At 38.4% G+C, this 22,958-nt stretch overlaps 2 protein-coding genes across 4 annotated transcripts; one reads left to right on the top strand and one right to left on the bottom strand.

Annotated features, from left to right (window-relative positions):
• Nucleotides 1–2,348: 2,348 nt before the first annotated feature.
• CDC45 (cell division cycle 45) lies at nucleotides 2,349–14,380 on the bottom strand. Of its 2 annotated transcripts, XM_059827681.1 has the most exons (18): nucleotides 14,330–14,380; nucleotides 12,990–13,049; nucleotides 12,608–12,700; nucleotides 12,011–12,148; nucleotides 11,259–11,402; nucleotides 10,087–10,142; nucleotides 9,448–9,496; nucleotides 8,558–8,619; nucleotides 8,107–8,157; nucleotides 7,168–7,287; nucleotides 6,641–6,772; nucleotides 6,140–6,238; nucleotides 5,731–5,892; nucleotides 5,391–5,529; nucleotides 5,035–5,118; nucleotides 3,709–3,827; nucleotides 3,169–3,245; nucleotides 2,349–2,413 (listed from the first exon to the last, which is right to left on the bottom strand). In XM_059827681.1, exons 1-18 carry the CDS (start codon nucleotides 14,378–14,380, stop codon nucleotides 2,349–2,351), a joined length of 1,701 nt encoding a protein of 566 aa, XP_059683664.1. The 2 variants fall into 2 exon arrangements, with proteins under 2 accessions (XP_059683664.1, XP_059683665.1); XM_059827682.1 differs by lacking the exon at nucleotides 12,011–12,148.
• A 591-nt stretch (nucleotides 14,381–14,971) lies between these two features.
• On the top strand, nucleotides 14,972–22,697 carry UFD1 (ubiquitin recognition factor in ER associated degradation 1). 2 transcript variants are annotated; one of them, XM_059827631.1, is made up of 12 exons: nucleotides 14,972–15,046; nucleotides 15,557–15,689; nucleotides 16,429–16,461; nucleotides 17,266–17,387; nucleotides 17,730–17,860; nucleotides 18,270–18,342; nucleotides 19,045–19,113; nucleotides 19,658–19,723; nucleotides 20,018–20,065; nucleotides 20,439–20,527; nucleotides 21,322–21,403; nucleotides 21,836–22,697. In XM_059827631.1, exons 1-12 carry the CDS (start codon nucleotides 15,044–15,046, stop codon nucleotides 21,908–21,910), a joined length of 924 nt encoding a protein of 307 aa, XP_059683614.1. In that variant the 5' UTR covers nucleotides 14,972–15,043; the 3' UTR covers nucleotides 21,911–22,697. The 2 variants fall into 2 exon arrangements, with proteins under 2 accessions (XP_059683614.1, XP_059683615.1); XM_059827632.1 differs by lacking the exon at nucleotides 14,972–15,046 and having other exon boundaries at nucleotides 15,631–15,663.
• Nucleotides 22,698–22,958: the final 261 nt, after the last annotated feature.

Raw genomic sequence — 22,958 nt, 5'->3', positions numbered from 1 at the left:
TTGGCCATTGCAGCTTGGCCCAGGGGTTTTACTCAGATAAGACGAAAACATTTGGAAAAAGAAAGCCCAAACTTTTGTTTGAATAAAAATATGTAGTTTAATTAGCTTTCTGTTGGCTACATTTACATCACATTTAATATTAAATTAACCTGTATTAAAAATCTGTACAAAGAATGATGTAATGATATATAACCTTTACATAGTCATTATAACACATGAAAACATTAAAGTCGTACAGAATTCAAGCAAACATTGCAAGAAGAAAAAGAATTGCAAACATACACATATACATACCCACCCAATGCACAGCAGGATAAGTCTAATAAACAACACCATTTCATATGACCAAAGTGAAATGAAATCTCTGTTACGGACAAGGATTGAGCTAGCCTGTCAATATTTATAACACTACAGTCTAGACACAATTATCATAGTATTTTAGACTCTTTCCAGGAAAATTATTCCCAAAGCCAAGCTACAAGTGACAGTACAGTATCACAACACATAACTAAAAACGCTTTATTGACACCAGAATTCCCCAGATTTTTCATTCGGTATTTGGCAGTTACTCACTACTTGGATTTTAAAAGCCCTAAAATCTTAAAACTTGTCTCACAAAATGGTTATTTCAATTAAAGTACAAGACCTCAGCCCGATAGTACTAAAACCCACTTTCAACATTCTAGAAATTCAAGGAGAGTTTCAAAAAGTTTCTTATAAAAAAATAAATAAAAAGTATTCAAGACAATTTTAAAAGAACATTTGAATGGTAGTATAAATATGGAACTTCTTCAAAACCTATTTTTTGTTATTAGCCAACACCTAAACATCACAGGAACATGTCCACTAATAAAAGCAGGTTTGACAAATAGAAGTCCAAGTTGCAAATACTCCTAGTTGACACCTTTTGTCATTATGAGGATGGGATCTTTACAAAGAAGCAGCGTTCAATATCTGTGTGCTAGGGTTAAAATCTTTTTGACCTCCCAAGAGGCATAAAAACAACAGTCCGGGCCTGTACCGGTACACTTAAGATAAAGCAAGAGGATACATCACAATTGCAGCACCATGAACTTTGGAACATCCGAAATAATTTCAGAGCATCTGATCCTCCTCAGCTTCCAGTACAAGGAGCCAAAAAGCACCACTGTGTAACAAGGGCAGAAGACAAACTGAAACAATCAGTAGTCACAGTGTAAAGAAAGAAAGAAACAAACAGATGTAGAAATCTTGGAAGCCATGCATGACTATGCTGTCTAACAAACAACAATTGCAGCTATTGACCCACTTTCAAACTTCTGAGTGAACAGAAGAAAAAAAGAAATTGTAGCTTTGATACCCATTGAAAAAATTCATTCATACTGTCATTTGGCTAGGAGTACCAACATTCAAAGACTGTTGTTAAAGTCTTCATCTTACTTGTTTGCTTTCGTATATATACCATAATCTTGTGAGATTACCTCACATTAATACTAAAGATTAAATCTTTATCTAGGCATGAAAAAGCCATAAGGTACTTTATATACTTTTAAACAGTCTTACAGGTTGTCTGAACAGACTTTACAAAACAATTTAGAGTTTGGCTGCTTCTCGGGGAGAAAGCAAGCTATCCCCACCCATCACTGCAGAATAAACGCGCACACAAGCCAATAAAAATAGTTCATCATTGAAAAGCAGTGAATATTTGAAGACAATTGCAACAATTTGACAGTCTCATCAGATCTACAGTAAAATCTGTCTTGCCCTAAAGCAGCTTTAAAACAGACTTTGAACTAGTGAGAACCTAATAGTCACAACTACAAATGAAGTCTTATGTCCCCATCTTTATTCCAGATAAAAACTACACACTAACATAGGCTACAACCTTAATACTGTGAAAGAAAAATGCAAATTCTACATCAACATCAAAGCCAAGAATGGCACTGCTATGGCCAAGATTCCATCCTGAGCTCAAACAAGCCATCATAATTAAAATAAAAAGTCAGTAACAGAGTATCAACTACAGTTAGCAAATACCTCCGTTTCTTTCACAATACAAACAGCTGGTCCTTTTCCAGCTGAAGTTAAAAAGCCACAAAAAGTTAAGAACAATGGAAGAGAAGCTTATGGATGACAAAACTTAAATAAATCTCTTAAGGAGAAAAAAAAAAAATTCTGCTTGTATGTTGTCTCCCTCATCCCAAAAAGAAAAACAATTGCCTTTGTAAGAAACTCGTATCTTCATTGTATATTTTCACTAGAAGTTGCCGCATTTTCTTAGCACATTCTACAGATAATATACGAATATAATTTGGTTACTAACTTGATTTGTATTTTTTTTAATTAATCCTCCTTACACTGTCTTACCATTAGGACAAGAGAGAAACAAGCGCATCCAGAAATTTGCTCCGGTCTTCTGTTTTCAATTCAATTACTAAAATACGAAATATTTCATTACAAGATGCAAATAACTGAAAGATATATTAGATGTCTCACTTGAAGAATATTAATTCCAAGTATATGTATTTATATTCTTAATCAACTTTAAGAAGGAAAAAGAGAAACTATTTGGACAAAATGCAAAGCATATGGTTTATTTTGCTCTTAGATTTCAGCAAGCTCCGATTTCTAGGTGCTCACTACATGACATAGCTGCCACTTTTTAAATCTAGGAATGTTTCTTTGTATGTTCAACATGCATGCATAAGTATGTATTATTAAAAACTGCCTCTTTTGTAAGCACGTACAAAGATAGGCAAATCTCGTTGCCTGTCATTTTTCAAACAGACAATAAAAAAATGCATCTTAATACGTTCATACCATACTTGGCTTGACTGCTAAATATAAAACCCCCCAGATAACCTCATAGATTTTAAACTGAAGTGCACATATGAAAATCATTACTCCATGCAAAATGTGGATCGTCTCGAAGAGATACGCAAGCGTCTGCTTAGCAGTTTATAATTTCTGCACAAGATAGCACTTAGAAAAAGATTGAGAAATAATGTAATTTGGCTTTATACTAGACTCAGGAATAGTGCATCACATACACACCCTTGATGTTTGCATTAAGACTTACACAAATGAGTATATTGTCTACAGTCATTGGGCTTTATGGAGGCTGCATAAACACTGACCCCTAAAGGACTGTTTGGTGAATGAAGTTAAGTGACAGACAGCATTACTCACTTGACATGTCAAAATGGTTGTGTAAAGTCCTAGAATTGGTACTGTCTGCAGCTTTCTCAAATGCTCTTCCAAAAAAGCTAGAAGATGAACAGAAATACAAATGAGCATTACAGAAAAGGATATATTTACTAAGGTAGAAGTATGGAATTTTTCCTTGCTGAGAGTTGAAAATGTCTTCCAGATGTTTTTCATGTGCCATGTATTCAACATACAACTCACTTATTCGAGTGCAAAAATCTTAAGTTTGCAGGCTTTAATAAATGAAGTCATGGGTCATACAGTGAACTATCTCTCTCTTTTAAGATAAAGAAATAGTTAAGAGGGAGGGGAAAAAAAAAACTTGCAAGGAAGCTGGGGAACATCTGTATCCTCTCTCAGAGTACCTCATGCATAGCATATGCAAAAAGCGTCGGTTTTTGAAGGATACAATTCAAGTCAACATATTCAGTGTTAAATAGGTACAGGAAAGATATATTTGCTTCAGAGACAGGAAAAGTCTATAGATAACCTTTAGTAAGAACTTTTAAACAATATGCTTACTTCTTTTTGTCAGAGCTTTCTGTCTCCGGAGGAATCCCCACCATGATCACAGTTCCCTGTTCAACATCCATTGGAGCAGCCATTATCAGTGGCAGCAATTTACAGCGCTTGTTTTTTGTCTGGAAGTCAGAAAGCCTCTTTGTTAGACAAAACTCAGGAAACAATTTTGTTTCAGCTCTCCATGCGAGCTAGTATTACAAATATTCATCTCAGGATACAGCTATAATGCAGTTCAACAGAAGGTGGTTTCTTCACATAATCTCTTAATCCCCTTCTTTCTTACAGTAAAAGCAACTTTAAGGACCAAAAGAAGTGTCAATTGTCCTCCTACAATTCATTTTAACACAGAAATTATATAGGCAGACAAGATACGATTTACAGTAAAGAAAAAAGCTCTCAAAAAAAACCCACCACCACACCACAACAAAAGAACTACAGGTATGGATATCTAAAAACTTGAACTGGGCTTAGTTTTTTTCAATAAAAATTTTACATTTCAATACAACAGATAAAACATGGACAAACACAGTCTTTACTAGAAATTATTTTCCCCTGTCATATTGTTTTACAGCAGTAAGCTGCAACTTTAACAAATTTTGTCATTTCATTAAATACAAAAATAATTATGAAGATTTTAACATTTTTAGACACTTAAGTAAATGAAACAGAAGTTTGTTTAAAGTGTTCTGTTTTTAAGGTAAATATTTTGCAGTGAGTTTTAAAAATGCTGTCCTGCTCCTAGTGGCAGACTAGTTATTCACCATGTCTAACTTTCAAAATGAGGACAGACAGCTGCAACAAGGATAGACCACCATAAATTTCATTACAAATTAGGAAGTGCTCACTGTGAAGGCAATTCTCAATCTTGAAACCTCATTTTTATCTGAATTGTGTAACTAATAGCTCAAAAGATAAATGCAATTTAATTCCAGTTACATTAGTTGTAAAGATCAGAGGATTTTATTTAAACAGACACAGAAATCTTTAGATAACAAATACCAGTCCTGCATTATTGCTTTTTTTGTGTCAGGTTAACTTTTTAAAGTAAATATTTAGTGATATGCTCCCTCAAAACTTACAAAATTACACAGATTTTAGATTGTAAGAATCTTAGTAATGAAAACTCTTTCTAATGCTACGAAGTCTCCCAGTCAGATATCTTTCCTAGAGCAGCATTCACAGATGTGCTAAAATTATCCAACAAATTAGCAGAAAAACATTATTAAGATTTTCATATGTTTTTAATAATCAACTGCAAGCATCCAACAGAACAATAATTATTACACAGGCTGGAAGTAGGTAGTCAAAACCTTCTGATTTACTTACAGAGCAAACAAACGATTTGAGTAAGTATTTACTAAGCAGGCACAGAGACACTGGCTTGGAAAATAGTTTCACGTCTGGTGTGCCCTAGGAAAAGAAGAATTATTTCTATTACAATCCAAGATGATTCTTCCACTTATTTAATTTTAATATCTACTGACAAGCCTAAAAGTTTTGGGTGGCTCAAAGAACACTAACAAGAACCATAACAATAGATGAATTTGATCTCACCCACTTGACTTTGATATGAAGCCCTCCCCACCTAGGGAGGACTGATTCTTCCTGTCAAGCAGTTAGGAAAACAGCGTTATTCAACTATGACACTGACAAATATGACAGCCAAAAACTAGAATTCTGACCTCCATGAGAGAGCAATAGAGAAAAGGCCCCTGAGAAATTACAAGGTTGGTGCAAATACAGCTGGCTACTGTCTGCTGAATGGCACGTAACTGCTTTTTGGCTAGGTCCAGTCCTTGGTGCAGTTTGTCCAGGTTACCCCTGCAACAGAAATAATAAAAACAAACACTTTCATATAAAAATAAAGCTTTTCACACAAAAGTGAGACCTCACTAAACACTATTCACAGGGATATTTTGATTTTTCTTCAACGGCTCATGAAGTTTCAATGCATCTTTTAGACGTGAAACCCATGTTTCCTAAATAAAATTGTAAAAGAATGAAGAGACATACTTTCAGTACCTGGAGAGACTGTCCAAAGCTTTAATGAAATTGGTTGTTTCGGGCCCCTCTTTCTCTATATTCTCCATGAGAGAAGCTGTTGCATAAACTATATCACTTGCTGAGAACTTGTTCTTAAAGCCAAAGTGAATGCTAAAGGTCTGAACTCTTAAATCCTTCATTCTGCAAAATGAGATAAACCCAGTAATTATTAACATTATCAGCATTATCAACATTGACCAGCCACCTCCTCAATATGTTAATGTTAAGAACATGAAGACAAATCATACCCTAACATTGCAACAAGCCCAATATTACTTTGTCAATCTAAACCCCATATTTTTTAAAACAAGATGTTACATCCTCAAAAATATTTGAACTTAATTGAAAAGCATTTTCAGATAAAGCATTTGTATTTAAAACAATTTACCCAAACTTGTTTGCAGATTCTTCAATCATTTCCCGAAGATTTTCTTTTAAAGACATGTCCATGGAATTAAACTTCTGTTTCACTTGCTTCAAAGGCAAACTAAAAACATGAGGAAAAAATACATTGATAGGTATTTGCCAGAAGAAACAAATATTTTGCCTTCCTTTCATAAGGCTTTCTTAATATTAGATAATTTAGCAAGTTAAGTCTGACTAAGCTTGTTTGTGTTCTTTTTTCTTTAGTCATTGAAGAGCAGATGTGAGAAAGCGTAGGTTACTTACTAATCTACTATTCCATAAAGGCATACATCTGAAGTATTCCTTGTATACCAAGACACAAGTTGCATAACTCAACTCAAAGAGACACTACAATCTACTCAGAGCCCCACAATCATATTTAAAAACTAACTAGTTGATTAGTCGCAAGCTATATTATCGATATTTCTCCATAATTCTTTGAAAAAATTACCCTTTAATCAAGACTCAGATTTTTATAACTCACCCCATGTCAGCCAAAAACTCCTGGAGCCTCTTCTGCCCTTGTACGGACCACAGCTTAAGGCTAGCAGAGGTATATGAAGTGTTACAGAGACTTTCATATAGAGACCAGTGCTGATAAAGTGCCAGGCGCAGACTGAACAGGAATTATGGAAAATACTTACTTACAAACACATATATCATTTGAAGTTACAAATAGTAACAAAACTCCACAACTGGTATGCAAGTCTTCAGTTGCCCTTATATATTGCATCTCTGTATTACATAAGATACGGTTAGAAGCTGCAGGTGCACGTAACACAAGACAAGCAACATTGACTTGTAACTAATTCCAAAAGGTTAAACTGAACTGAAGCTACGTGAGCTACCGAAAGAGGGATTCATATTCAACAAAACATTCAAATTTCCATTTCTTTTAATTCCATTTTCAGCAGCAGGATGGTGCTGGGATTTTTTTCCCCTAGATAAACACTCAACTTGGGTTCACCAAGTGGGTAGAGTTCATTTTCCCCAGATCATATGCAAGGATACTCGTATTCAAATGCTATTCGCATGCAATCAATTGACAGAGAATTTTCCTCATCTTCATTGCGGTGGTTATGGCGAGACACATGACGCTGTAGGATTCCAATATCAGTCACGTACTTCATTCTTAAACAAAACCAATTTTGTTACTTCACTTTCTTCCTGTGTATTTTGATACTTGATTATGAGAATACAAAAATGCTTTCTAAAAATTACACATTGGCCAGTCAACAGCATGAAAACTGCAGATACATCTTAAAAAAACCCAAGCCAACTTGTTAAATAATGTTATTTCAATATTCAGCCATACACTCAGGCAATTAAAGCTAAAACAAAACCTATACAGAGAGACAGATAGACTGACCAGTTAAATTAGTTGCTTATTACATTTATCTCCTTAAAAACATCAGTGTATTAGTAACAATAGAACACCACAATTAAAGTCTACATATGTACTACTAGAATTCTGATGGTATCTAGTAGGAAATAAGAAAAAAGAAAAAAGAAGAACAGGAGAAAATCTGAAACTTGTTAACTAAAACTGGAAAGGAAGCTGGAGGATATAGAACATACAATTTTTTTCCTTTAATAAAACTGTATCAAGGTCATATTTATATAAACTACTATGAAACACCATTTCTTCCCAGATCAGAAGTGATTGTTTTATAATTTTGCGAATAATAAAGTTAGTTTAAAAATGCTAAAGAGTAGAAAAGGAAAATACTGTTTTTCTGATGTATATTCCCATTTTTGGAAGGCATCAGATCACATTCAGTCATTAAGATATTTAATGTCACTGTTTATTAATTATCTTGTATTATATTAATTCCTATATGTTTCCTGATATCTATTAATTGCTATTAGTTACGCCTAAAAAAAAAAAAAAGAAAAGATAGATAGATAAAAAATAATAATAAAGATAAATTTTAAAAAAATCTTTCTTACTGAGTGATTTTTTCTTGGACCCATTGATCTGTTAGGCCAACAATAGCCCACCTAAAATTGGAAGGGGGGGGGGGGGCGGGGCAGGGAGAAAAGGGAAAAAAAAGTTACAACAAAAAATATTCCAGTACAGTATATTATACTTGACCCTCTCAGTATGTAGCAGAACAAGTCAGAAACACTGTTCACCGAATGTACATAGAAGTTAATAACAAAGCTCTAAGCTATATATGATTATTCCCTCTTTAGCAAACATACACATACAGTACCATCCTCCCTTTTTCCATGCAAAATCTATTGGTTGCTTATAATTAATTTACACAGATGTGTCCTCCAATTCAAGACATACATCCACTCACAAAATAAACTGGAACATCATATGGAAATAAAATCTTGCCTCTCTTTACTATGGGATTAAGCTTCTAGCCTCTGAAAAATTATAACGAAAACATACCACAACATGTCATTCAAGTCTTTAGACATAATCCACGCCAGATCAAACATCACCATAGCAGACTATATGAGGAAAAAGCAGAAAGAGAGGATAAATGAATGCAAAACTCTTACTTCATTAAACAAATAGAACACAGTTAAATTTGCCAAGTACTAGCATGCTACTGAAGCTCTAGAAATCACACTCAAGTCTGACAATCTGTCAGCATCTTACCTTCTAAGACACTAAGTAGAAAGAAAAATATTTTATACAGCTCTGCAAACCTGCATTATATATAAAGCAGCACTTAACAAAATATAAAAATTATCAGACAGGAGGCCAAATGACAGAAAGAACAGTGTGATGTCCTAAGCATTAAGTTTGAACTATCCTGACACTTTGAAAACTTTGAAAGGCAAACAAGCTCCCTACATGCTAAAGTCTTTTTGCAGGAGTATTTTGGGCCTAGATAGATACTTTTGTCAAGATCTAAAAAAATTCCAGTATCATAATTTTTTTTATACCAGCATTGAAGATATCAGACAACAAAAATGTTAATAGTTCCGGTTTATAATTTCCCCCCACTGTTAACATCCCACTAGCCACTGTGACTCAGTTGGATGTTGTCTGCCAGTTTACCAGTATTGTTTCTGTGACATATCTAATTCATCAATGGTAAAATTGGATGTACACAACCACAAAACTTTAAACTGCTAAGTCAAACTACTTATATATAAAATATATGTACAACAATAAGATATAAAAATAACAGGCTATAACAATATTATTATAATGTATAGTATTATTAGATAATTATAACATTGTATTAAATAATTATACCATCAGCTATTGTCCAATTACCTTTACATTGGCACCTTGTGTTTTTGTGGCAAACAAAAGTTTATACTTACTGAGGTCCCATGGTATTCATATTGCTCATAATCAAAAAGAATTTCTCGTCTAAAAAGGGAAAAAAAACCCCCCACATTTGACTAAGTGGTGAACTGGTCATTGGATCCAATTAAAAATAAAAGACAGGAATTGTAAAATAATATTTAAATTTCATTTTGGCAATTAAAAAAAATTAAACCTGGGCTAGAAATTGTTTTTCTGCAAGGCAATTAGATTTTAGTAGCAATGTGGAAACCACACTGAAATGTACTCATAAAGTAAAAGATTTATTAACTCATTATTCCTCAAATCCCATTTTCTTATCTGATTTGTTCCTGCTCATTCCTATTGGCAATAGTGGGATTGTAAAGGAAGAAAACAGAAGCACAAATCTCACCCTAAGATAGACAAGATAAGAATCCTACAGCTTCACTTAAAAGTGAAGCAATGCACCTACTGCTACTCAAATTTATAAATTGCTATTTACAACTATCCTCCATTTAAATGTTTTATTTCTATATAGTAAATCTCTCTCTCCACTTTCTGAATAAAGTTAGAACTTGCAAATCAAGGAGCATAGTATCATGTTTTTGTATTCTCAACAAGATTTTAATCAAAGAACAAGAGATGCAAGCAACAAAAAAAAAAGTTAAACACACCTGCGTGCCTCCCATTCTCGCCTTTGTCGTCTTTTCATTGTTCTCTCTATTACATCCTGTAAATTAATTTGGATGTTAAAAAGCTAGAAAAAACACTCTAGTAGATTAGCACCTATCCAGATACTTCAATGACTAAGTCTTCATTAAAAATAAGAATTATTCCTATCAACATCTAACGAGAAAAGTATTATTATCAAATATTTTTCCAAGCAACACACTTTTATAAAGTCATGGCATCTTTGTGCTAGCATTTATTTAGTTCAGCTTCACAAATAAAAGGTCCAGTACACAGTATTTTCAACACTAGCAACATTGCATCCTACCATTCTATAACATAAAAATGACACTGACGAAAAATAAAGATGATATAATTATTGAAGCTCAGAAAAAGAGGCACTCAATTAGCATCATCAGCTTGAAAACTCAAAGAAATCAAAAAGGTCTTTGTGAAATATGTAACAGATTCGAGAATAGCTTTTGCGTATACTATTTATAGATTTTCCTTTGAATTTCTGACAAATGCTTTTGCTGAGTTAGCGCCCTTTGTTGATTAGCAGGAAAAAATGTACAATGTTAACAGAAAAAGAATATGAAATATATATTAAATCTCAGAATGTCTTTATATTTAATTGTTTCTTAATATTGCTAGACTCGTGCCTTTGCTTCCTTGTACAGTATAAATAGAAAATATGCTACAAATAATATATAGCAAATTTAATTTTTTATGTCTACTATTTTTGTTAGTTCACTGTTACGAGGACTGACAAAATGTTTTGCTAAATTATTTGTGAGCTTCTATCTTCTCAAGCAATTATTAAAAAAAAAGTTTATTATCTAAATAAGTTGTTTTGCTAGACTGAAAAGCCCAGAGCACATAATCAGAGATAGATCTCTTCAGCTCACTGGTTACACAAAGACAGCATTATGCATAATCAAATTCAAAACATGTTTTTTTATAAGGAGAAAATATTTCTGTGCAGTTCAGATAAATAAACATTTTGTGTATGTGAAACTCTACTGGTTGTAGTAGATTATTTTTAAATCTTACACTTGAATTTGTGATCTAATAGAATATAGTTTTTAAACGCAAATGTCATTATTATGATGATGTAAAGTATACGTAATAACGGTTTTATTTTCCTTTTTTTCACAACAAAGTAGCAGAAACTGACCTCTTCAAAACGTCTACGTTTCTCTGAAGGTTCTGACCCATCACTTTCATTCTCCGAGTCCTCTTCTTCATCCTCTTCATCTCTGAAGATATCATCATAAGCAGGAACATCGAGATCATCATCTTGTTTAACTAACAGCTTAATCTAGCAATAAAAAATTTATTTTAAATAAAGTATCTTATTTAGCGATTAAAACACATTTCGAATGACAAATGAGAATATTTCAGATACTTAGTAAGAGAAACTAAAAATTGATTTTGGCTATGACTGACTCCTGGTATAACAAAAATGTCACTTTTTAATACAGAGATCATACTTATACAAAATGAGAGTAAAAAAAGGTATTCCTTTGTTACAGCATTACTGAAAGAATTATCATTTTCTACGCTTGTTAAAGTCATGTTGTCAAATAATTTGTGCTTAATACTCAAATTCTAGGTGTTGCTAGACGCTGAGCGATAATACGTTACATTTAGGAGGATGTTTATGCTCTGATTTGTAGTAGTTTGATTTATAGCAACAGGATTAACAGGTGGTTACTATTGGTAACTATCACACTGCTAATGGTATATGTTTTATTACTGAAAACAGATTTTTTTCTGATCATGTACACTACTACTGCAGATACCCATTAATACTGCTTCCTGACCTACTAGCTAACACTGTAAGCCGTTCAGCAAAACATAGAAAAGCACTACACCACCCACCACCACATTATGCAAAGAATTTTATTATGAAAGAAAAGTGTTTACCTGTGTGTCATTGTAAACATTCACTATATTGATTGGTCTGTGGCTGTCACATACAAAAAAAAAAGTGTCTTCTTCAGGCTGCAAGATCTCCAGAAGGTCAACATTGGCACCACAATTAATAAGAACAAAATATTTGAACTGCAAACAAAAGCAAGAAGAAAAAGGGAAAAAAAAAAAAGAATGCATGCCTTTAACTTCAATTAGCAAGAAATACAGAATACTGAAAACACCTTTACAAAACCTCCAAAGCACTCATCACTGCCAAAACTTGTATTTACTTTCTGACATTTGATGCCTCTGAAGAGGAAAAAAATTTGTAAGATAAAACACCAAATTTGGGGATGTTGGACATCCAATACCACCAGCTTTTATATCTCGAAATGTGTGCAAACTTAATTTGACTCCATCAAAATTATAGGACATTAGTTTGCGCTGATGTAAAAACTTGACAAGTTTGTTACTGGTATGTTAAAATTTAACCACTGTTTTGAGCTAACCAATAACAATAGTTTAAGAGCTAACAATTTAAGTTGGGGAAAGAGAAGAGGTGAATGTCTATATGAGCTGCAACTCAAAAAATTCACAGTATTTTTTCACCTGATCTTTATGCTCGAGAAAGGCAGTTTCAAGTTCTTGCCATCCAGATACTGGGACGAGGGTATACTGCACGTGATCACATTGAAACAAAGCCTGAAACAAAGCAAACAGCTTTTAGCAAAGGTGAGAGGAAACAACCTCTTCTACAATGTTATACCATACTATAATTCTATTTCATACGAATCTTTATCTTGAAGACATCCCAAATGACAAATCTACATGAACATTGGGAGTATGACTTACCAGTTTTCAGTGTCATGGAAAAAATAAGTTACAAAAGCAGATTAAACCTTCAGCCTTCCCCAGCTCAAACCTATTAAAAGGATCCCAGGGCCTTTTTTCTTTTACTGTTAGCCTACAGTAATAATGAACAAAGACTTACTTGGAGTATTTTACAAGCACATAATGCATCAACATCTGAAGCAACAAGAAGAAGAACACGCTGCAAAAATAATAGAGTAACAGTATTAATATATTAACATAGGCACCAAATCTAATGTGCTGGTACACAAAATGCGTAGATCAGTGTGAGACCAGAAAGTAAGAAATTTAGGCAGAGGTCGTCATAAGCATAAACCAGGATTGCTTCTGAATGGACACTTCAAACAAAATTAACTGATTCGGATCCCTGTAAATATGAACAACTTCACATGCCCAAAATATGTCAGCTGCTTTGAGGAAACGTAATTATTCAGACTCCTATGAGCAGCACATAATTTTGAAGGTTCAAACCTAGTCAGCCCTACAACTATTTTCATCATGTCTGGAAAGGCCTAAGTTTTCAGCATAGGATCTGGAACACTTTTGACTAAAGAAAATCTGTGGCAAAAATAGGAGCAAGGCAACTCCTGAAATAACCTTGATTTAAGCAAAACAATTTAACTGGTGTTTTTTCGGCTTTGGGGGTGTTTTTTTTGTTTTTTTGGGGTTTTTTTTGAGATTTTGCTTACAGTTGGAGAACTTGAGGGAAATGCTTTCGTTTGCGCAATCCATAATATAGTTTCACAGGTAGAAATACTAAAAGACTGTCCAACAAAAGTTTTACCACTTCAGTGTACACATCCACTCTGAACAAAGTTAAGCAAACTGTGGGTAAAAAATGAAAGTAGCCGACCAGACCGGCTACAAGAAAGACTGCAAGAGAAACCTCAAAGGAGCCAGAATATAAGATTCAGTGTCTGGGACAACAACATCAAAACGGATAAAAAGATACAAAGAAAAAGAAGTAGCTCTAGAGATGTCTTGATTAAACAAAAGATCCAGAATACCAAAAGCACTCGCGAGAAAGGAGGTGAACTGCACGTAAAACCTCCGGCGAGACCCCGTCGCACTGGCAGCAGCTTTGGGTCGGGCTTCCAAGGCCGCAGACGCGCTCGGGAAGGGTACCCTCACCCCCGGGCTGAGTGGCGGGCCCGCCGCCCTCGGCGCGGCCCGGGGCCCCACGTCCGCCTGACTGCGGCGCGCCCCGCCGCCGGCCCCCACCCCGGCAGCCCAGGGGACGCGGGCACCGCCGCCCCCCACAACCCCGCGGCCCCAAAAGGACCGGAGCGCCTCAGTCGCCGCCGACAGATCTGGGGACGCTCCGGCACCGTCCCCGCTCCGTGAGGTGGCGGGAACCGCCGCAGCCCCGCGGGGCGCGGCCTGAGGGGAGACAACTCCGCCCGCCGCCTGGACGCCCGGGGTGACACCGCCCCCTCCCCGGTCGCGGCCCGCCGCTCGCACCTGGCTGACAATCACGTCGTAAAACTCCCGGCGGCAGTCGGAGATGAACATGGCGGCAGCGCGAGAGCGGCGGGGAAGCGGCGGAGAAACGGCAGTACCCACGGGCCGCCTCCGCTCAAACTGGGCGCCAAATCAGCGCCGCTTCTCATTGGTCGTTTCGTCACGGCGCGCTGGCCAATGGAAAAGCGGCCGTCCCTCCTTCGCAGAGTGGATTGGGAAAACTGCCCAACCCATTCCGGGTCTTCGCCAATGGGATTGGGAAAAGGGAGTCGCGACGCGTGCGGCTGGCCAATCCCAGGAGTATCTCAGCCGGAAGCACCGTGCTGGCTTTTGTTGCCATGTCTGCCATCTTTGCCGCGGGCGATTTGTTTGCTTTACCGTTTAAGTGTGTCCGACGAAGAGGCGGAAGGTGCCACCTCAACGCTCTCCGACTGAGGAAGGGCCAAGCGGCCAGAAAAGCCTTCTACAATGGCCACATCGGCAAGGGCGAGATCCCGCCTTCCGCCCTCACACGGAATGGCCGCCCGGGAGGCGGGCGCCGCGCGGCACGCTGGGAGGGGCAGCGCGGCGGGGGAGGACCGTGGGGTGGGGCCCGCGGCGGCGGTCAGAGCCCCGTCAGGCGAGAGAGCGGCCCGGCCCGGCCCGACTTCCCGCGCCCCGCCGTTTCCTGTGGGGAGCTCGAGCGCCGCCGCTCTGCGCCTCAGCGCTGCCGCCATGGTGAGGCCCGGGGGGCGGCCGGGGGAAGTGCCGAGTCACGGCGGGCGGGCGGCGGGCGGCTGGGCCCCGCGTTCCTTCAGTGGCTGCGGCGGTTCCCCCGCCGGTGCCCGCTGGCGAAGGCTGTTTTCGAAGCCAGCGAGTAGCGACGCTGGTGGGGAGTGCCCGGCCGAGGGCGGGCGGCCGTCAGCGGCCGGCGGGTGTCGGCGTCTCCTCCGCGAAGCGCCGCCCGTGCCCGGGGGCCGGTCGGTCAGCCGCGCCTTGCTGTGCGCGCAACCTGGCAGGGCGCTGCTTCCATTTTCTGTCTGCCCGCGCAGCGCTTGACGCGCGAGTGGTTCCCCGGGTGGTGTGTATGAAAAAAGAGGGGCGGCTCCGGTGACAGGGAGGTGAGCCGTACGGCTTCTGATGGTAGTTTTAGCTAAACTTCGGGACACTTCAGCGAGCGCTGTAACGCTTCAGATACTGTACTAGTTGTTAATACACTCTTCTCTTTGTGTTTTTTTTTCCCCCCAGTTCTCTTTTAATATGTTTGATCACCCCATCCCTCGGGTTTTCCAGAACCGCTTCTCAACCCAATACCGCTGCTTCTCGGTATCCATGCTTGCTGGACCTAATGACAGGTCAGATGTGGAGAAAGGCGGGAAGAGTATGTGCATGTTTTATTTTGACTAATAACCTCTTGGAAGAGTGTTTGTGAATAATATAAAGTAATACAGCTTTTGGCCAAGACCGCATAAACATTGTTGAACAGCATGGAGACATACTGTTGGCTTTGTGGCTGGAGCTAGAGGAGCACCCTGGGTGGAGCTTTAAGAAGGAAGGAGGAGGGTTTTATTGCATCAGCGTGTAATTAAAAAACTTACCGAGTGAGTCCTGGTTTATGAGCATTAGAAGAAGATATTATTCTTTTTTAAAGTCTCTTGTTAAAATCTTACACCCGTTATGAGCCATGGAAATTCATGGTTAAGGACTTTTTTCCCTTTCTTGTTGTTCCTCACTTAGCTTGAACAAAGAGAATAGATCAGCCAACTTAATTTTCAGACTGTCAGACTAATGCTATGATGTTTTGAGTTGGCATTGATTTAAGAGCATCTATAAGTCCAAACAAATAAAATTACCTTTAGGAAACATGTTCTTTAGTACTAGGTATTGTAAAACCTTGTCTTCTCTTTTTTCTGATTAAACTCTGAAATCTCCATGCTTGCAGGCGTATTTGTCAGGACTGATTCTACTGAAATCTCTGGCTCAAAAATCAATTTGCAGGAGATTTTAGAATCTCCTTTTTTTAGAGAAGATCTTAGAGAAAGGAGTAATAAAATTGTATGCTATGTGCTCTTTGTACAGTCATGCTTTTCCTAATCTTACATTCTTATTAATTTCTGCAGTAATTATGCCACCATCGGCTTTGGACCAACTCAGTAAGTGAATATTTTATTCTGGAGTAACAATATTAGAAGTATGAGCAAATACGTAAGCAAATACCACAGTATTTTAGTTATGTATTAAAATGTGACTTGAATAGAGAATATGAGACTAATTAGTTCAAAAGAAGTATTTTGGAAGTATTTTGTCTGTCAGAATTAATGGGGCTTGTCTGTCTTCAAGTACAGACATCTGAAGTGTTGGGCTACCTGAGGCATGAATCAATATTTATTGACTATTAATAGCATACTCAGTATAATGGTTACGGTTAGTCTAGTAAATTCTTAATCTCAACCTGCTTGTTCTGGACGCTGTTGTCTGGAGCAAGATTTATTTTAAAGACAAAATAAGTGATTATTAACTTTGAAATGGGGAAAAAGATAACTGAATCAATAGTATAAATGGTCTTTATTGGCCTTTTTAACTAAAGGTTCCCCCTCCCGAATTTTAGCCTTAATAGAATTTCTTTGAGAAATTAATTTAGTCAGGTTTTAATTTTAAAATAGGCAGGGCCTGTTAAAATTCATTAGATAGGAGCTAACTGACAATAGTACAAGGACATAACAGTGATAGATTCCTCTGCTAATACCCTCTGCCTGCTCATCTCTGAGCTTGGGGAAATAATGGAGAGGCAATTAAGGCTCTAAGTGTGATGGCAATACAGTATTCACGTATCTGCATTCTCTCCTGGATTTGTAGTTTTGAGCAATTGGAATAATGGTGTGAGGGGAATCCTCTCCTATAGTCAGGCCCATTGTCTTGCTTTTAACAAATAAATTTTTTTTCACCTTTCTCACCAGGCCGACTTAATATTACTTACCCAATGCTGTTTAAGCTGACCAATAAAAATTCAGATCGAATGACGCACTGTGGAGTGCTTGAATTTGTGGCTGATGAGGGCATATGTTACCTTCCACACTGGGTGAGTTGTCTCATGCTGAACGTGAAGAGTAGGATTAGTGAATTGCCAGTATAATATTAAAGAGGCAGAATGTTTCCTGAAAGTGCGTGTCTTTGCTAGTCATGTTCCTACAACAGCTTTCAGTCACAGCTCAGGTTTCCCTCCATGAGAGTTTAACTGGGTAGGCAAAGCAGACTGCTTCTTAAGATGCACCTGACTGTTCTTCCTGAAATAAAGCCATGGTAAACTGGTGCATTTCAAGGAAGATGGTGGCCCCGGCGAAAACAGGTGTATGAAAGGAAAGACAATTAAAAACATCAGCGATGTTGATAGTGATGTGTATCATTTTTTTCATTCTTGCAGATGATGCAGAACTTGCTGCTGGAAGAGGGAGGCCTGGTACAAGTGGAGAGCGTTAATCTTCAAGTTGCTACTTACTCAAAGTTTCAGCCACAGAGTCCAGATTTTCTTGACATCACCAATCCCAAAGCTGTGTATCCTTCCTGTTCAGTTATGGAGCAGGGGACAATTTTTCTCCCAAATTGGAATGATGAAGCAGAGCTAGCTTTTCAGGTGTGGCTCATACTCTTCCAGTAGTAGGTAACTACTACTGCTCCTTCTGAAAACAAAAAAGATGCAGAGCTTATGTACAGAGATGTTGCCAACTGCTGGCACAAAGTGTACCCTGGAGTGAAGAAGCGTGAATCTTGGCTTAAAGTCCAATGAATTTGAGTGTCCTTTAGAAGAACTTGTACACCCTAAAGTTTATTAAAAGGCTATCTATAGTACTGATGACTCTTAAACCACGTTTGAGAGACCAAGGATCAGAGTTTTCTAACATAGTAACTTTAAAGCTTTGAAGTTGCATTGAAAACAAATGTTTCATCTTAACATACTCCAAAGATTAGAAAATGCATTGAGAAACTTCGCTTGTCTAACCACTGGGGATGTTATTGCCATCAACTACAATGAAAAGGTACAGTATACAACACCAGTCTATGCAAGTTTTGTTTGGATACCATCAATCTGAGGAAATAGATTCTGCCCCGTGTGAAAAAGTACACTGTATTTATGTGGTCACCATCTACTGAAGTACTTCTACTACATCTTGTGAGTAGATTTTATAGATGAGTATTTCTGGCAACACGTGCACATTTGATCACTTGGGGTTGTAGACTAAGCTCAGTTGTTGGATGTTGGTGCTAACACAATCAACACAGAACTGTGTAGTATTGTTGACAAGTAATCCTAGATGGTAGATTTTGCAATCGTTTTTTTATTAGAGGAAAAAAGGGGTCAGTTAAGTCTTCTCCTGAGCTGCTGTTTAGACTGTTTTTTAACTTGTGAGAAAATAAATTTTCATGCTGTTGATGTTTTTACAAGTCAAGGGACAGAATCTATCCTACATTCATACTTTGTTTTCAAAAATGCAGATTAAGGTACAGTAAGAGTGTAGCAAGGTACAGTAAAAGGTAGCTTCTCTAGCTCTAGCATATAGCAACCTTCTAAGTTAAAATCTGTGCTCTCAAGTTCTGTAGAGACCCGGCAGTATCCAGTCCTAAGGAGTACTGTTTCAATTTTCTTGAAGCTGTCTGAAGGGAAAGGTTTAGATATGCTTTCCTCGTGTGTAAGTTGAGCTCTTTCATGTGCAACCTTAAAATATTCATTACTGTTTCAGATCTATGAGCTTCGGGTAATGGAGACCAAACCGGATAAGGCTGTGTCCATCATAGAGTGCGATATGAATGTAAGTTAAAGCTGATGTGGAAAGTCTGCTTTTACTGTGACCTACCAGTCACTGTCAAAAGGAGAGCGCATCTTTTTCAGTGATAGCGCTGTCCACCAAGCACCTCTGATGCCGCAGGGAAAGTAAAATCAGATGGAGTCGGGAAGATGACTAATGTGAGAGTACTCCATATAACTTTGTAACCACAGCTATGGTTTCAAGCTGAGCTTCGTGTACCATCAGGTGACTGTAGTGCCTAGAATTTAATGTTTAGCTTCAACATGTTTTATAATCTGAGTTTTATTTAACAGCCTTGTCTTGATTCAAAGGCCAGTGATATCGTGGGCTGTTGTTTTACTGTTCTGTTCCAATTACACACTAAGACGCATTCCTGGGTGGTTTAGTCTTTCTAGTTTTGAGTTAAAATGTTTAACAAGCAAACCTCAGTTCTTTCTAGATTGAAATGGAGTGAAGTTTGTGGATTTTTGAGGAATAATAGTATAAAGCTTATTATTTAAAAGAAAAATACCAATCATGCTTATTTTCATGCTTCTTGTATAAATAGGTGGATTTTGATGCTCCTTTGGGGTACAAAGAACCAGAAAGAAGTGCGCAACATGAAGAGACCACAGTAGGTTAAGCTTCTGTTCTTCGAAAATGTATTCCCTAGAAGTCAGTCTTGCTTGTGATGGAGCAGTGAGCGCCAACATACCTTTTTTTTTCCCTGAAACAATTTCTAAAGACTGAACTTTATTTACCAGACGCTTTTGCTTGTGTTGCTTAGGAGATGGTTGTTTACCAACTGTTGATTTTGGAAAGGGATTGTTCTGAAGTTCTGTTTGGTGAGAAATATGTGGAACTGTTTTCATGTGTTCTGCATATCACAACATGAACACAATGAACTAACTTGTTTTTTCCCTCACAGGATGTTGAAGCAGACCATAGTGGATATGTGAGTGACATAGGATTTCGTGTAAGTCCCCTATTTCTGCTGGTTTCTGAATGTTGTAAAATGGTGAATGGAAGTTTTTCCGAACAACTGCAAAATACTAGTACCTGTTCTTAGAGGTGCTCATCATTTAACTGGCAAGTATCTGCAAATGTTTTGTGGTGCTTACAGCCAGTAACAGTATGAGTTGCTGTCCTTAAAAGGGCAGTCTAGAAATGGGAGACTGAAACATACTCCTACACCCAGGGTTCATCAGCTTCTATGTACCAAAAAGAAACATGCTGAATCAAACAATTAAATAAAAATGATAGCAAGATTTTACAGAATATAGCATCCCTGTGCAGTGTACTTTCAAATACAAGATACAGTTAAATTAAAACTCATTACTTGTACATAGGCATTCTCTGGTTCTGGGAACAGATTGGATGGCAAGAAGAAAGGTGTTGAGCCTAGTCCATCGCCAATTAAACCAGGAGACATTCGAAGGTATGTCTGTTTCATTCAGTTGTCAGTGGGTGAAAGATTAGTGTTTGAGTGGAGTTTTTTTTTTTTCCCTGCTCCTGCAATATAAACAAGCTAATTTCATCATAAGTTTGCATTTAGAAAATAAATAGTCTAATCTTCTAGACTGACTGTGTTGTCCCTGACTACTTAAGATGCAGGTCCTAAGTTAATGTTGCCAAAACTTACTCAGTCAACTCTGGTTCTATAGAAGACAAGTAGGGAGAGGCAGCAGGGCTAGACTGGGCTGGTGGGCTGGATCGAGTGATGTACAGAACCCTGTCAGTTTTCTAAAGTGAAATTTGGCGTAGAGTGAAAACTTTTTTTAGTTGGGTGGATAAGTAAAGCCAAGCCATGTGTGAGTTTTTTGGTTTGGTGGTGGTGGTTTTTTTTTCCTTAAAAGGAAATCTAGAAAATTCAGGCTTAGTGGCAGTGTGCAGGGATGTGGTTCCTGTGGCGTTCTGTCATTTACAGCTCTCACAGTAACACTTGAACCGTTGTGGAAAAGCATGTCCATGGCCCTGTGGAAACCACAGGCTACATGGAGATGTGCCCACAGCCAAGCTTCTACAGCAGCTCCAGTATCTGATTATTTACTTCATGCTATGTATGCCAACATTTAGAAAATAATTCAGCGGTTTGACTCTAGAATTACTTGGTATTAAAAATTTCCAGCCAGTGTTGGTACAATACTGACAGACATAGAATAGATCTCACTGTGTTCAACTGGATGATAGGTATAAAACTTCTTTCATAATATTTTTATGCTTCTTTTCCAGAGGAATACCCAACTATGACTTCAAGATCGGTAGAATCACATTCATCAGAAACTCACGTCCACTAGTTAAGAAAGTTGAAGAGGTAAATAAAGTTGGATCCTTCCCAATTTTGCACAGAATTAGAACATTAGAACTACTGTCCAAGTTTGTGGTTCCTCTCTCCATACTTGATTTTTCACAGCACGCTTCTTTTTAAAAGGTGGCAGTAGTTAAAAAGTGGTTTGACTTAGGTGAAAGCAACCTCCGGTGTCCTTGCTTGCTGATGTAAAAAGATTGGCTTGATACAAGTTTAATAAGCCAGTGCATACTTGTTTCAGTTGGCTGAAAGGTCAGTGAAATGCTCGTATTTTATTTTCAGGAAGAAAGTGGTTATTACGTAGATTAAGGATGTGAAATGTTTACTGTCAGTTACTGCTCTGATGGAATATTCTTTCTAATGATTGTTCAGCTTTCATCACATGCAAGCATTGAGCAAAGAGGTAACAACCTTTTTTTCCCTCTTTCCTTTTTCCAGGATGAATCTGGAAGCCGGTTTATTGCCTTTTCAGGAGAAGGCCAGTCCCTGCGCAAAAAGGGAAGAAAACCTTAAGTTGTGGTACCTTTAGTCAGTTAGGAGGAAAATAAATAACAATTGCAGCATATTGGATCTTAGTTATTGCAGTTGAGAGGAGAGATCACTTTGCAACACAGGAACGCTTTTACTGGTTTTGGTTTCACGTTTAAAACCGGAGCTGTCAGACTGTCTTAATTTTCAGTTGAAAATTAAGTTCTAGGAATTCTGAGGGAGTTTTTTGTATGTGTTGTGAAGAGGGAAGGTGTATCTCAGATAAACCTGAGAAATGAAACCAACAAGGTCTACCTTACTAAAAGGTCCGGTTCTTAGACTACATCCTCCCTACTTATATCCTGAGTGATGATGGTCTCATGTTGCTCTGTGCTTGGTATTTTCCTCCCTCTGTATGTATTTTGCCACAATTCCAGGTAAGCTTTTTGGTGTGGTGCAAATGAAGGCTAACACTTGGGTGTTTAAGACTTTTGTGCAGGGAGTCTCTTTGATCTTAGCTTCAGGTGTTGGCTTATAAATCATTCTAAGCAATCCCCCTGTAATTGCTTTTTATACTTACAATTAATAACATGCCTTTTAATAGTTCAGATGCAGTAGGGTACTGTAGCACTCTAATGGCACCGGGGGGAGAGGCAGGACCCAGCTTCTCTGCCGGGTGCCGGTGGGGGAGTATGGAGCTCCGGCGTCCTGTGCTTTGGGACAGGGGTGTGGGTGATACCCTGTGCACCCGTCGAAGAGCCGGGATGCCGTTGTTGCGCCGTTAAGCCACGTGAAACCCCCGAAAGGCCCAGTAAAGGTTCCTTGGCAACCAGCCTGCGTCCCTGGTGTGGTGATTAAAGGGGAAAAAACGGGAACAGCCGGGGCTGCCTCGTGTGTCCAGTGCCAGCGCTGCCTCCGCCGTGCGCCCCCCCGGCGGGAGGCTTCGGGCGAGCACGGGGCTTTGGCGTCGGGGTTTGTAGGGGAGGTGTTGGGGCCACGTGCTTTCAGGGAGCCCCGCCCCGCATGCAGCCATTGGCTCGGGGCGACGAGGCAGCGGGTTTATGCCGCCCTTCGCTATTGGCCGAGCGCGCGG

This window comes from Gavia stellata, chromosome 21 (assembly GCF_030936135.1).
Source record: "Gavia stellata isolate bGavSte3 chromosome 21, bGavSte3.hap2, whole genome shotgun sequence".
Lineage (NCBI taxonomy): Eukaryota > Metazoa > Chordata > Aves > Gaviiformes > Gaviidae > Gavia > Gavia stellata.
Note: the sequence above shows the minus strand (reverse complement) of the source record. Positions and strands in the feature narration are given on the sequence as shown.